Below are 14,541 nucleotides of genomic sequence, written 5' to 3'. Positions count from 1 at the left end.
TCGCACGCTGTCCCTTGTTGAAGGTCCAGCACTGAAATCTGCAGCATCGCTGTCTCGGAGATGCTGTGTCCCGTCGCTCGTGCGCCGACTGTAAGACCATGTCCGACTGTAAGACCAAGTTCAAACTAGCTTAAATCTTGTTAACCTGCCATTGTAGCAGCAGTAACCGATGTAACAACTGCGCCAGATACTTGTTGTCTTATATCGGCATTGCCGAACCCAGCGCCGTATACGGCCTGTTTACATATCTCTGTATATGAATAAGCATGTCTATACCAGTTTCTTTCGCTCTTCAGTGTATTAATTAAAGGGTTACAATCAAAGCGATGGAAGAGCTTAAAGCAGGTGGTAAATTGCTGTCTATCTGACGGCTTTAAATTGTGTGCGAGGACATATACGAGAGGAATTGTTAGAGACGTGCAACATGAGCCTCAGAAGCACTCTGTCCACGTGAAAGCTCCTAGGGTGTGAAGGAAGAATGGGCATGTCAGTCTCTGAGAGATTTGTTCGTCCGACTCCTCGGCCAACACTTGTGTCACACCGTACAATCAACGAGGAACTAAGCTACCTACATTCATAGCCAACGACCGCTCATGTATAAACCTTCCTGCCCAATCGAAAATGTTTTGACAAGACCTCGCCCCCTGAGATGGAATTTCAGGTAACTGACTGCAATTAAATGGCTGTGCAGGTGGATCTTACCTTTCAATCAGAAAGACATTTTCAACTTTAACTATGGCTTATTCACATCGATTCCTGTGTTCTTACAAATTCCTCTGGACTCTCATCTTATTTCTTTACCGAACTTATGACTGTTCTCAATAGTAAGGCTGTTAAGTCGTGACTTTGTATGTGATAGATCTCTTCTGTTAGTTATAACTGTATTTCAGCTAATGAAATCATTATGTTATTGTGATATCCGGTATTTTAAATTTGTAGTTGATTAATGGTTTTTGCTGCTTGTTTAACAGTACTGACACATCTGTTTTTAAGTAGAAATGTGCCGACGACTGGTCTAGTAGCCTTTGCTGCGTGTTGCTGGCAGTGATGAGATGATAGCGATTACGTCGTGCTTCGAATATTGAGGAAACAAATGGAATCGTCTGCCCAGACAACCGAGAAAAAGTACAGATTGTTATGTTATTCTCTCGCTGACTTTTTATCATGAGACGCATATTCACTGGTTCGTGGTGCGCCTGAAGTAAAGTTCTTGCGAAATTTCTGTCGACTCTCAATAAAAACGTACACAAACTGACTTGGTAATCTTCTTGCTCGAGTGTTTACTCACTTTGACGGAAATCAGGAGCGACCTGACTGCCAGAATGTGTGATCTTTACAGGGGAATGTTTTCCATGTTGAGCTGAAGTTGTAATGGGAACAAACATTCTAGAGAAATTATTTCAAATCGGTTTCGAACTGTAATGGAAGGTGAGAGCTGTGTGAGGGAACACCAATTTTTAGTTGTGTTGGGTTGGGTGTTCACTTAAAACAATAAATTTATGTCAGTAGCAACTTGCAAGTTTAATGACAGGCAAATGTTAAATATACATGCCTCGTCTTATAACGTATGAGGCCTCCTGTATTTCATCACGAATTTGGAAAATGAAAATGTCAAAGAATTACACAAACACTTCTATAACGTTGTTGAAAACAAAAGCAATGAATAATTTCGGGAAACAGGCAGTTTTTAATTTGGTTAATCTCTAAGACCCAAGCGGGCGGGCGTCAGTGCGGAAGTTTCAGGTTGGAGGCTGGCTGACGTTTCGGCTGCAGAGTGCGCCGCCACGCTCAGGCCTTGTGTCCCTTGGCGGCAGCTCGGCCAGCCTTCTTGGCGGCTGTCCTGGCTTTGGCCGCCTTCCCGTGGGCTGCAGTCCTCGCGTGCGCCTTTTGTTTGGAACCGGCACGGACCGCTTTTCCTGCCCGGGAGCCTGGAATACAGTCACACATCATTTTTAAACACAAAAAATTAACATTTTCAAACCGCAGAAATGGAGCGTAAAATTTATTACTAGAAGTAGTAGTTCGACTCAATGTACGAACGCGTTTTCAGAACTATGTAATCTTTCTGCGTCAAGCACAACAATTACAATAAAAATTCCGTTTGGATCAACAGTCTAGTGGAACTCTTCTTGTTAGATGCCTCTTCGTCGACATTCATTGTTCCTAACATCATTGACAGATGAAGGCTCGATTATACACAGATATTCCGTAAAGGAAAAGGAGTGAGACAAGGATGCTGTCTATCACCTACTCTTTTCAGCCTCTACTTGGAAAATATGATTGACCAATGCTCATTAGATGACAAAGGAGTAGAAATTGGAGGAAGAAGAGTAGGGTGTTTGAGGTTTGCTGATGACATGGTCCTTCTAGCCATAGGGGAAAAAGAATTACAGGATTTGGTGGACGCCATTGCAACTAACGGAAAAATATGGAATGAAAATTAACACAAATAAAAAAAAAGTATTGGCACTAGGAGGAAAGAAGGAAATAAAAATTATGCTGAATGGAGAAATACTAGAACATGTGCAAAATTTTAAGTATCTTGGAAGCAGGATAGACACCTACTGGAAGTGTACCACATAAATTAAAAAAATGATAGCAATGGCCAAAGAGGCGTTTTATAAGAAAAGGAGAATTTTCTGCAGCGATCTGGACAGAGAACTCAGAAAGAGACTCATAAAATGTCTTGTATGGAGTGTTCTTCTATATGGCCCTGAAACATGTACTATGAGGAAAAAAGACAGAGAAAGACTGGAGGCTTTTGAGATATGGACATGGCGGAGGATGGAAATAATAAGTTGGATGGACAGAGTAAAAAATGAAGAGGTACTGAGAAGAGTGGGAGAGAAAAGACAGTTACTAGATGTAATAAAGAGAAGAAAACAAAATTGGGCACATATTAAGAAAGAATGACGGACTGATAAAAACAGTTTTAGAAGGTTATGTAGAAGGGAAAAGGAAGCGAGGAAGGAAGAGATTCCAGATACTGGATGACATGATGGACGGTACAATATATAGCACCCTTAAGAAGGAAGCAATGGATCGCAGAAAATGGAGAGGCAAAGGACCTGCTAATATAGCAGATAACTGATGATGATGATTCCGTAATCAGAAAGGGATTCGGACACGCGACATTTTGGTTTCCACGCATGCGCTTTACCACTACACCAACAGGCCAAACATGTGCATCATGTGAATTCATGTACTATTACGGTGCATGTATCGGAAAAAAAATTAGTAAGAATGTGTTTAGTAGTTGTATGGAGGGCGTGCCAGGACGATCATCTGAAGCGAGTAGCAACAGTGGACTCTAAAATGCATTCTTCAGGAGCTGTGCGTTCGGGTTCAGTAGGAGAGCCGTTTCACATTAGCGAAGATGAACAAGTACTCGTAGTTCTTAAGGTGTGCACTTCAGAGTCCATGTTTAGTGGAAATTGTTTTCTTGTTTGGATGCATACTACTGCCTTTCAAGATACAGAAAGCATAGAGTTTGCAGTAGACGAGATTCGTTTCACAGTATCGAAGATGAACAAATGCTCACAGCTCTTAAGGTATGCATTTTATAGCTGATGTGTACTGGACCTTTTTGTTTCGAATGGCCGTTCCTGTTGTATCCCTGAATACTGACCATTCGTCCTGGTACAACTTGTATCTGAACATGCGAAAGAGCCAGTTTGGACTAAATTTGCCAAGGAAAACAAAAAAAAGCTCTTTCACAATTTTTTATCAGCGATTCAAATTATATAATTCGGACAAGTCAGTCAAAACGTTCCGCTTAAATATTGCATCAGACGCAATTACAGATAACGTGGAGTAGGGGTTAATAATAAAGGAAGTGATTGATAGTGCATAATACTCAAGCCTCCCAGTTTTTCTGAGTTCTACATCTCACTAATCACGAGGACTTGCTCGGTTTTTTGGAGGCGGAAAGGAAGGCAAGGAAATGAAACGGGGGCATCGTGGCGTGGTCGTTGTCCTAAAATCATCGGCAAGTGTTTGTGGTTGTGTGCAGCAAAACGTGTGCAGAACTAAATGAACAGTGCATAATTATCTTTTATGTTATTAAGTTTTTGAAGAATGGTAATTTGTACGTCACTAAACGAACTTGTTCCTATTACGCACTTACGTAAGAGACCCATACGATACGTACGACTGATTGACGTTGTGTATTCAGGTAGCATCAATAGAGGAGCTAGATAAGAGCAACAAAGAGCGTTACTTTTCGTTGGGAGACTGTCTACTCGGCGAGAGAGCGTTGCAGTGATGCTCAACGAACTCGAGTGATAGACCCTACAAGAAAGGCGTCCTGCATCAGGGAGAGGTTTACTCTTGAAATTTGGAGAATGTAGATGTGAAACGAGATTCGCCGACAGTCATTTTCCCCACGCGCGATTCATCTACATCTACATTTATACTCCGCAAGCCACCCAACGGTATGTGGCGGAGGGCGCTTTACGTGCCACTGTCATTACCTCCCTTTCCTGTTCCAGTCGCGTATGGTTCGCGGGAAGAACGACTGCCGGAAAGCCTCCGTGCGCGCTCGAATCTCTCTAATTTTACATTTGTGATCTCCTCGGGAGGTATAAGTAGGGGGAAGCAATATATTCGATATCTCATCCAGAAACGCACCCTCTCGAAACCTGGACAGCAAGCTACACCGCGATGCAGAGCGCCTGTCTTGCAGAGTCTGCCACTTGAGTTTGCTAAACTTCTCCGTAACGCTATCACGCTTACCAAATAACCCTGTGACGAAACGCTCCGCTCTTCTTTGGATCTTCTCTATCCCCGCTGTCAACCCGACCTGGTACGGACCCCACATTGATGAGCAATACTCAAGTATAGGTCGAACGAGTGTTTTGTAAGCCACCTCTTTTGTTAATGGACTACATTTTCTAAGGACTCTCCCAATGAATCTCAACTTGGCACCCGCCTTACCAACAACTAATTTTATATGATCATTCCACTTCAAATCGTTCCGTACGCATACTCCCAGATATTTTACAGAAGTAACTGCTACCAGTGTTTGTTCCGCCATCATATAATCATACAATAAAGGATCCTTCTTTCTATGTATTCGCAATACATTACATTTGTCTATGTTAAGGGTCAGTTGCCACTCCCTGCACCAAGCGCCTATCCGTTGCAGATCTTTCTGCATTTCGCTGCAATTTTCTAATGCTGCAACTTCTCTGTATACTACAGCATCATCCGCGAAAAGCCTCATGGAACTTCCGACACTATCTACTAGGTCATTTATATATATTGTGAAAAGCAATGGTCCCATAACACTCCCCTGTGGCACGCCAGAGGTTACTTTAGCGTCTGTAGACGTCTCTCCATTGAGAACATTGGCGAATGGATTAAGAAAAGGGAGGGGGATTTGATGGTTGTACCCTCTCCCAGAAATCGTGAAGTGGCTTTCAGATTATAGATGTAGATTTGTTAAGACACGATCCTCAGATTCTGGAGGATGGAGGTTGTGTTCTGTCTGACCACCCTGATTTAGATTTACCGCGGTTTTCTTAAATCATGTCATACAAATGTCTGGATGACTTCTACAACTAGGTCACGGGCGACCACGTGTCCTGCCATTAAACAAGTGTGTGTATAATACTTTACTTTATACTGGGTGTAACCGGTATAAGTGCAGATATTTTTACGAGGTGCATTCAAGTTCTAAGGCCTCCGATTTTTTTTCTCCGGACTGGAAAGAGATAGAAAGATGCGCATTGTTTTAAAATGAGGCCGCGTTCATTGTCAATACATCCCAGAGATGGCAGCACCGTACGGCAGATGGAATTTTACCGCCAGCGGCGAGAATGAGAACTGTTTTAAATACTTAAAATGGCGACGTTTTCTTTCCTTGAACAGCGTGCAATCATTCGTTTTCTGAATTTGCGTCGTGTGAAACCAATTGAAATTCATCGACAGTTGAAGGAGACATGTGGTGATGGAGTTATGGATGTGTCGAAAGTGCGTTCGTGGGTGCGACAGTTTAATGAAGGCAGAACATCGTGTGACAACAAACCGAAACAACCTCAGGCTCGCACAAGCCGGTCTGACGACATGATCGAGAAAGTGGAGAGAATTGTTTTGGGGGATCGCCGAATGACTGTTGAACAGATCGCCTCCAGTGTTGGCATTTCTGTGGGTTCTGTGCACACAATCCTGCGTGACGACCTGAAAATGCGAAAGTGTCATCCAGGTGGGTGCCACGAATGCTGACGGACGACCACATGGCTGCCCGTGTGGCACTTTGCCAAGCACTGTTGACGCGCAACGACAGCATGAATGGGACTTTCTTTTCGTCGGTTGTGACAATGCATGAGACGTGGATGCCATTTTTCAATCTAGAAACAAAGCGCCAGTCAGCTCAATGGAAGCACACAGATTCACCGCCACCAAAAAAATTTCGGGTAACCGCCAGTGATAAAAAAATGATGGTGTCCATGTTCTGGGACAGCGAGGGCGTAATCCTTACCCACTGCGTTCCAAAGGGCACTACGGTAACAGGTGAATCCTACGAAAATGTTTTGAAGAACAAATTCCTTCCTGCACTGCAACAAAAACGTCCGGGAAGGGCTGCGCGTGTGCTGTTTCACCAAGTCAACGCACCCGCATATCGAGCTAACGTTACGCAACAGTTTCTTCGTGATAACAACTTTGAAGTGATTCCTCATGGTCCCTACTCACCTGACCTGGCTCCTAGTGACTTTTGGCTTTTTCCAACAAAGAAAGACACTCTCCGTGGCCGCACGTTCACCAGCCGTGCTGCTATTGCCTCATCGATTTTCCAGTGGTCAAAACAGACTCCTAAAGAAGCCTTCGCGGCTGCCATGGAATCATGGCGTCAGCGTTGTGAAAAATGTGTACGTCTGCAGGGCGATTACGTCGAGAAGTAACGCCAGTTTCATCGATTTCGGGTGAGTAGTTAATTAGAAAAAAAATCGGAGGCCTTAGAACTTGAATGCACCTCGTATATGAGTTACCTTAATATGTTCACACATCAGTGTAACACTTCTTTTTTCTCTTTGTCGAACAGTCTTCCCTCAAACACGTCCCGTAATTTACTTCCTGATGTTTTCTACGTGGTCGTAACTGCATCACTGAGTAGACTGCGCCTATCAGTATAGACTATTTTTTTGGGTTCATGCGTCCATACTTGAAACACCTGACTTGCCGCCTAGGAGAAAATAAACATTAATGCCTTGTTCTTGCCTCATGTACTTGAAGGTACTAATCAACGTAAGTAACAGTTGCAATTATTAGTCTGCAAATGACGTAAATTACTGTAGTATTTACATAACTTTGTTCAGTCGCAGGTAGAAATATGTACACTTACGCCCATTAAGCTTTGGAATTGACTTTTGTCTCATTGGTGTTAAGCTAACAGATCCTATACCATTGTAAATTAATCATTGGACAAATAAATTACCTATAATGATATTGAGTAAGCCATTCGCGGAAAGAGCAGAGTTCACCATGTTGATAAACTTACTTGCTTGGACAATGCGTAGTGCAGCTGTGTAACGAGTTGTTACGAACTTGGATCCAAATTTCATGCCATCTCAAACAGCTGGAGTAACCTAGCCAGTCCTCTGTCTACCCTAAAACTGAAGCCCAACACTCCACTGTGTCAAACACCCTAAGAAGTCTGGCTTCGAATCACCTCGTCTCATATTCATTATATCTCCACGCCCTCCGATGTTCTTTCGTCCGTCCTCCTCCGTTTTTCCTGCCAAATCATGAAATCACTCTACAGTCCTAGCCATTTTATCATCTGTAGATTACCCTTTCTCTTCCTTTTCTTGAATAACTGAAATCATACACATCTCGAACCACCTACCTCTCCCATCTCCTGACCCTTCTCAGAACTCATCCACGTCCTTTCTCATATTACCTCCTATCTAATCCTATTTGACTCTGAAGTCCGCCATCCAACAATTGTTGTCAGGAACGCACGGCACCATTATACTAACTGGTTTCAAGACCACATGCGTCAACAATATTTCATGAACATTAGATCATCGTTTCTCTCCCTATCAAAGTATTGTTAACTGTTCACCCAAAGACTATAAAGCTTCAACATGGCCGTTGCCAGCTCTCCCTCCTCCCATGCACCTACCATGTGAGGAATTTAAATAACGGATGAAAATACTTTGATCCACTCTCTTGACAGATTAAGAAACTGTTATCTGACTTTACGTATTTGGTAGCGTGAGTTTTAAATAATTCTTATTTTAATTTCTACTCACCTGTTGCTTCATGCAGATTAAATAAATACGTAATTCGTAGACGGATAGTGCACACTGTTTTTCCCCTACCATCGGTTAAGTATCAGATTAAGTACACTGTCATAAATGGTATGCCGAGTAGCGTGATGTATAAATGCCACCATATTGGCGAGTCATAGCTTTCAAGAATAGTGTTAGGATAGAGAAAGAAGGCAATTAATGGGATAGTATAATGACTGTTTTTGATAAAATGTCCTACCAATATAACTACCACTGGTTTGAGGAAGAAATAAAGATAATTATGAAAAATACAAGCAGACAACTCAACCTCCACATGCTGGAGACAGAAAGTTAGCTAAACCGGAAATAATAATAATTTTGTCTCGAAATGGCCAGAATGCTTGTCGGGAGATTAACTAGCATCATTCTATTCATAAATTCTGAAGGAAGGCGATGTGTGTTATATCTTTCTGCCAAATCGGAGTTGGGACATTCTTGATGTTATTCGAATTCTGAGGTTCTTGTCAACCACATTATGTGTTGCGATGTCTTTTTCCACATCTTTCGAAAAACAATGAACTCTGCTGACACTTCAACGTCTTCTTTCACAATAAACTTTGATCACACTTACTCTGCAAAATCTGATGAAATATCTCGTCGAATAAAATATTTAGCGTTTAGTGTTTTAGAATCTTTAACACAGCAAGGATATAGTCTTCAAGAATTTGCGTGGACATGTCTATACGGTGAAGAAAACGTGATTCGACAAAAGAAATGTACTGATATACTGCATTACTCATAAACAGGGTAAGAAGTTTCTCAAACGATCCAATGCAGCAAATGTATTGTGTGGAAGTGAGACACGCACAATACGGAGCAAACGTCTTACATCGCTAATCTTTCCTGTATGTTCAGTTAACCAGTGAGAGATACGAAGCCGGTTTTGTCACTCTATGGAATTGGTTATAAGCGAACACACAATGCTACGGAATGGCTGAAAAAGCACAGCACCACTGACAATGCCTTACTAGAAGAAACCGAAACGTATCTCAGTATAGTAATGGAGGATAAAAAACTGGCACCTATGGGTAGAAAGTTTTTGGTGCATCATCGTAACTGCGGAGATGGCCTACACAACGGAAGAAGTATCTATAAACCATAACGCTTTTCGATACTTCTTGTAGACTGCAGTGCGTTGTGTTGATTAATCTTGGGTGGTCACTTAAAGGCATATGACATGTTTATAGTGCAGTATTTGAGAGCTGATTTCCAGTAGTGTAGAGAAATCTAGTGGTGGTGGCTAAGCTGGTGCATAAGAAATTAAATTTCTCACTAGAAACTAGTCATTTACCTAAAATCATATCTTTAACAGGGGTCTTGCTTTCTCGTGGTACCTTACGGTGAGCTATGACAACGTTATTCTGGGAAATACATACGCAAGAGTTTCAATACAGAAAGTTACTTTGAAGAAATACATTTTAAGAATATTTCGATGGCATATTGATATAGGAGGATCAGCCGAGGACGATGTCACCACTTTGTTTCAGTGTAGTTTAAGAATAAGTTATTACTACCTCCGATTTTGCTACCAAAAAATACGTGATGTAGGTAACTATAACGTAACTATTATTATACACGTGTCGGCACACAAATGTTTGCAACACCGGTGGTACAAAGCACACAAACATTTAGTGTGAAGAAAAAGGAAGTTCGCATAACTCCAACAGTGAAAAAAAGAAGTTAATGCTTGTAGAATAATTCGGAAGTAGACTTACAATTGAATTATAAAAAAGACGAAAATAATGTAGCATCAACATTTCGATAGGGAAATAAGATTAACAAAGGGGGGGGGGGGGGGGGAGAGAGAGAGAGAGAGAGAGAGAGACAGAGAGAGAGAGAGAGAATTAGCGTCATGGAGTGCTTTGAAAACTAAGTTTCTGATTTGGTTGAAACGGAAAATGTATTGTAGGGTTCGGTGTATGACAGTATAGTGTAAGGTTTTGATACAAAACTTATCCATAACCTGAGAGTTTTTCAGTGAGTAGTGGAGTGATGGATGTTGAAATTTACTAGGACGGGCAGGAAAACAAAAATAAAAGAATCAACGAACCGAATGGATTAGAACGCCTAGTTCTGTAACTGTAATGAAGTTCTGCGACTGCAATGAAAATAAAATAAAGGTGGTTGAGGTATGTAGGCAAGCGACGGTAGGTGTCCGAAAGAAATTGTCTGTTGTATTCCAAGAGATAAGAAAGCATCCAGATGAAGACCGAATGGAGAGTGAGCAATGGACACTGCAAGACAGACGTGTGCTACATAAATCTGGACGTGATTGGTGATTGTTCTCTCTCTGTCTGTCTATCTGTCTGTCTCTCTCTCTCTCTCTCTCTCTCTCTCTCTCTCTCTCTCTCTCTCTCTCCCCCTCAGCGTTTATGCTCTCTTATGGTGTTCACTGCTTTCACGATTTGAGAAATTTACTTTACTTAAACTTTGTTTCAGATTCTCTTGCTATTGCCACAGTTGTGGGTTAATATAAAGGAAGGAACTCGTGTACGATACCTATGAGTAGTGTAAACTAATTTTGTGTATTATGATATTTTCTGCGAAGCAGATTGTGATCTAGCCCAGCATTTGCGTACACATACGTGGAGAGCTACTTAAAGTCCATATTCCAAAAACGTCACTATACCAGAGGTTAATCCACCACTCAGATTCGATGTGGCTGGTTCATCCCTCTGTCTTCCTATCTATACGAGTAGGTCAGATAATTGATAACTATCATTAGGTAGAAAATATATGGATGACAAGCCATTTGTTTACAGCAAATATTACTGATGAATAGCGTCCTTTGATGGAGGCTAAGCGCTTGTTAACGGAAATTTGGACGCTCCAAATCTAGAAGCAAGCTAAAGAGCTATGTACGTGAAATTATTTACAGTGTGTGAATGTCTGGAGCTCAGGCCCAAATGGACCCATCCAGATGTGCGAGAGCGTTAACGCACCGCTTCCGGTTGCCTGCCACGGATCGAATCCACTTCGCAGATTAATGACGAGGGCCGATGAGCCGACCAGTCTGGAAGTGGTTTTTAGGCTGTTTCCCACATACAATTAGATAAATACCGGGATGGTTCCCACGTCACGCCTAAGAGACATGCTAAGCAAACATTTAGAAAACGTTCTCATACCTGAACATGAGACGGACACAGATACCTTTCCTGGGATGAGGGGAAGAGGGGTGGGACGAGGGGGGGGGGAGGAGGGGTGAGGGAGACTGATGGCGTCAGTAAGGGCATTTGGCCATCGACTGTCGGTAACATTGCCGAAACCTATATAGCTATGCCAACCCTGTAGAGGTGGGAAAGGGTAAAGGAAAAGAAGAAGAAGAACAGGAAGATCAGCCCCACCTGATATAAGGCAGTATCATGTTCTCTTAGAATCATACGGCTGATTCGCACATGAGAGATAGTTATTGTCAAAAAGTTATTGTGTTGTTGTAAAGAACATACTGGCTGAAGTGGTTTCTGTAGCAGCCGTAGTCTCGCTGTAGTCGTCGTCGTCTACTTCATCGGGTGTGCATCCATCACCGGTAGCTATTAATGAGTCGTCGACGTCTGTACTGTCATCGTCACTGTCTTCAGCGAAAGCGTAGGGCGCAGAGAGCACCAGCAACACACAGGACAGAGTGACCAAGACGTACGACATGATGCAGCGTAGCCGACGCACTTTCTGGGCGAGCTGGTAACACGACGAATCCCCGACGACCGACACCTGCTTACATAGTTGTCCAGTATGCAAAGGAGGGGGCTTATCTCAGAGCAATACTTTCAAGGTGACGTAAAGTTCTTAGAACCTGTCCAACGTGATATACTGAGCGAATGTCATCAGCGTAACCCACCCTTATCTCTCGACGCCTCCTGACGTTAACGAGGTTCTAGAAGCAACACCTTTCATTTCGTCTTTTCCCTGACAGCGCAAACTTTCGCACATACTTTAAGTGCAGACGTAAGTACACAGAGCATGATATTAGTCAAACGATGGAGACATTACGCGAAGATCGAATAACACCACCATTAGCCTTGTCAATGGCGTCATTTCCGCGAGGAAAACAGGTCACAAGTTTCTTCAGCTATGCCATATCCAGCCGAAGTCTTCCATTTTTTGTTTCTGTTGAGCTACCAACCGCTGTTCCAAATAGTCGCACATACTTTATTTGGGATTAAGGTACAGTCGTGGACAAAACGAGCGAGACCCCTCGCCTTTTCGTTATACTGATCCGCACAGCTTTAAAGTCTGCTACACAGCATAACAGGCAAGGCGACGAAGTGCACCAACATACTATGAAAGTTCGCTCAGCTGATGTACTGACATGTACTGACTGGAGAAACTCGCGCTTCGAAGACGCCACAGCATCGTCTGCCACCACTTCGTGGGAAACGAAATACCTCAACTATAAGCCAATGTGTTGTATTCGCATATCTGTGACTATGACTTGGATCTACGGTGTGGTTATGTATAGTACGTATGCTCAGATTGTGAATATAACATCATGAATAAAGACAAGGGGAAATGAATTAGGCGTCCTTCCTCTTCCGTAACATCAAATATATTTTAGTTATTCTTTCTTAAATGGACTGCGCAGAAAATCATTCACCAGAAGTGAATAATTTTTTAGCAATACCAGATAATATTAACAGTTTGCCGGCGCGGGTTAACCGTGCGTTCAACGGCGTCATACCGCTGACCGCGCGGCTCCTTGCGCCGTCAGTTCGAATCCTTCCCCGGGCATGGATGTGTGTTAGATTAGGTAGGTTGATGTAGTTCTAGGTCTAGGGGACTGATGACCTAAGCAGTTTGGTGGCATAATGCTTAGAGCCATTTTTTGACTTTTCGCATAAATTTTATTTACATAAACGGCCGTCTCTTTAGATTGCGTTGACATACCTCACTTTTTCACACCAACAAGGGTCCGTATACCGAAGGAAGTGCGATACATTTCCGCTCATTATGTCTACCCCTATTCGAGGTACACGGGTTTTAAAGGTTGGGTAGACAAATAGACGGTCAAGAAAGTGAGACTAGTAAGGTTCCATTTTTACCGATTTACGTGACGATATCCTAACAACGAAAATAGCTACCGCAGCTACTGAAGATGAGGGCCGCATAATAATTTCACCTACTCTTTATTCGAAATGTTCTACTTGCAGTCGATACATCAGCATATTAATCGTAGCTACGCTTTCGATTCAAATCATGTTTACAGGAATGCAAATAAAATCCATTTGCCTATACACGTGGTAATTCAGATCCCACTGTTAATGCCACCGCGTTTTAGATGTGCGAGCATTCCCATTGCTAGCCAACTTAAGGAACACATCGGGTAACGAACGTTTTCTGGCTGTGGCACGTCTAATGGAGAATTCTAAACATTGTAGAATACGTTTGGCCGCTACGTCGCCTTTTATTTCCTGGGGTGGTGCAGAATTATCCTACTAAATTTACTCGCTAATAACAGTTTTTTGTTATTTCGATAAACATCCCGAATGATTGTCACACAGGCGGTGACATAAAGGTAGACAATATGTGTTTTTGAGTCCAGAAAGCTCTATGCAACAGAAACTGCAGATCATTTTGGCATTTTCATTGCGAAATTTCCGGCTTATTCATGCCTGGGGTAATAATAAAGGGCTGTTTGCATGGGTTGTCTGCTAGCGTAGTGAAAGGTGTTCCCTACTGCAAGGGAGGTCTGGTTTGTTTTCGGTTCTAATCTCGATGGAGGCAGATAGACTATCAATAAAGGAATTTTAAGAAATTCTCGCGTCCCCAGTACGTTTTATCGCTACCTTTATTCTGTACTGGCGCCCTGTGGAAATCGATATGAAACTCTTGTAGAATTTCTTACTTGTTACTGCCTACGTTTTTCCGCTTCTGTCAGTAATTGAATTGACTTTAGTGTGGCACTGAATGATTTTTAACTGAATTTCGTTATGAATCTTCACGCATTGCTAAATTTGCGCACTTTCATGGAAGGTCAGCAACGGTAATCCAGTATGACTGGTATTAACGTTGACACAGACCATTTCGCGGCCGATTGCGCATAATATTTTGCTGATTCGTGACGATCTTGGTTACTTTGTCTTACTAAAAGAGTTGTGTTATCTCGATAAGCTGAAATTCATTTTTATTAGTACAGTTCGTACTAATTAGCGTTTCTTCTTTCATTTATGTCTTATATTTAGGTGTTGTGGTTAACACACTAATCAGCATTAATATAGTCTTACACACGATTGAAAACAGTCTGACAAATTTC

The 14,541-nt window shown here is 42.3% G+C and overlaps 1 protein-coding gene across 1 annotated transcript; it reads right to left on the bottom strand.

Moving 5' to 3' along the window:
- Positions 1 to 1,496: 1,496 nt before the first annotated feature.
- Positions 1,497 to 12,002, bottom strand: LOC126176422 (uncharacterized). Its single transcript, XM_049923582.1, has 2 exons — positions 11,741 to 12,002; positions 1,497 to 1,928 (listed from the first exon to the last, which is right to left on the bottom strand). The coding sequence occupies exons 1-2, from the start codon at positions 11,934 to 11,936 to the stop codon at positions 1,789 to 1,791; spliced, it is 336 nt and encodes a 111-aa protein (XP_049779539.1). The 5' UTR covers positions 11,937 to 12,002; the 3' UTR covers positions 1,497 to 1,788.
- Between the last annotated feature and the right edge of the window lie 2,539 nt (positions 12,003 to 14,541).

The sequence above is a fragment of the Schistocerca cancellata genome, chromosome 1, assembly GCF_023864275.1.
Source record: "Schistocerca cancellata isolate TAMUIC-IGC-003103 chromosome 1, iqSchCanc2.1, whole genome shotgun sequence".
Taxonomy (NCBI): Eukaryota; Metazoa; Arthropoda; class Insecta; order Orthoptera; family Acrididae; genus Schistocerca; species Schistocerca cancellata.
The sequence above is the reverse complement of the archived record's forward strand: the minus strand, read 5'-3'. Positions and strand labels throughout refer to the sequence as shown.

Coding starts and splice junctions, on each gene's coding strand:
- LOC126176422 (XM_049923582.1), bottom strand. CDS start 11,936: ATGTCGTACGTCTTGGTCACTCTGTCCTGTGTGTTGCTGGTGCTCTCT. Junction 1,929..11,740: donor TACAGAAACCACTTCAGCCA/GTATGTTCTTTA, acceptor ACTGTATTCCAG/GCTCCCGGGCAGGAAAAGCG.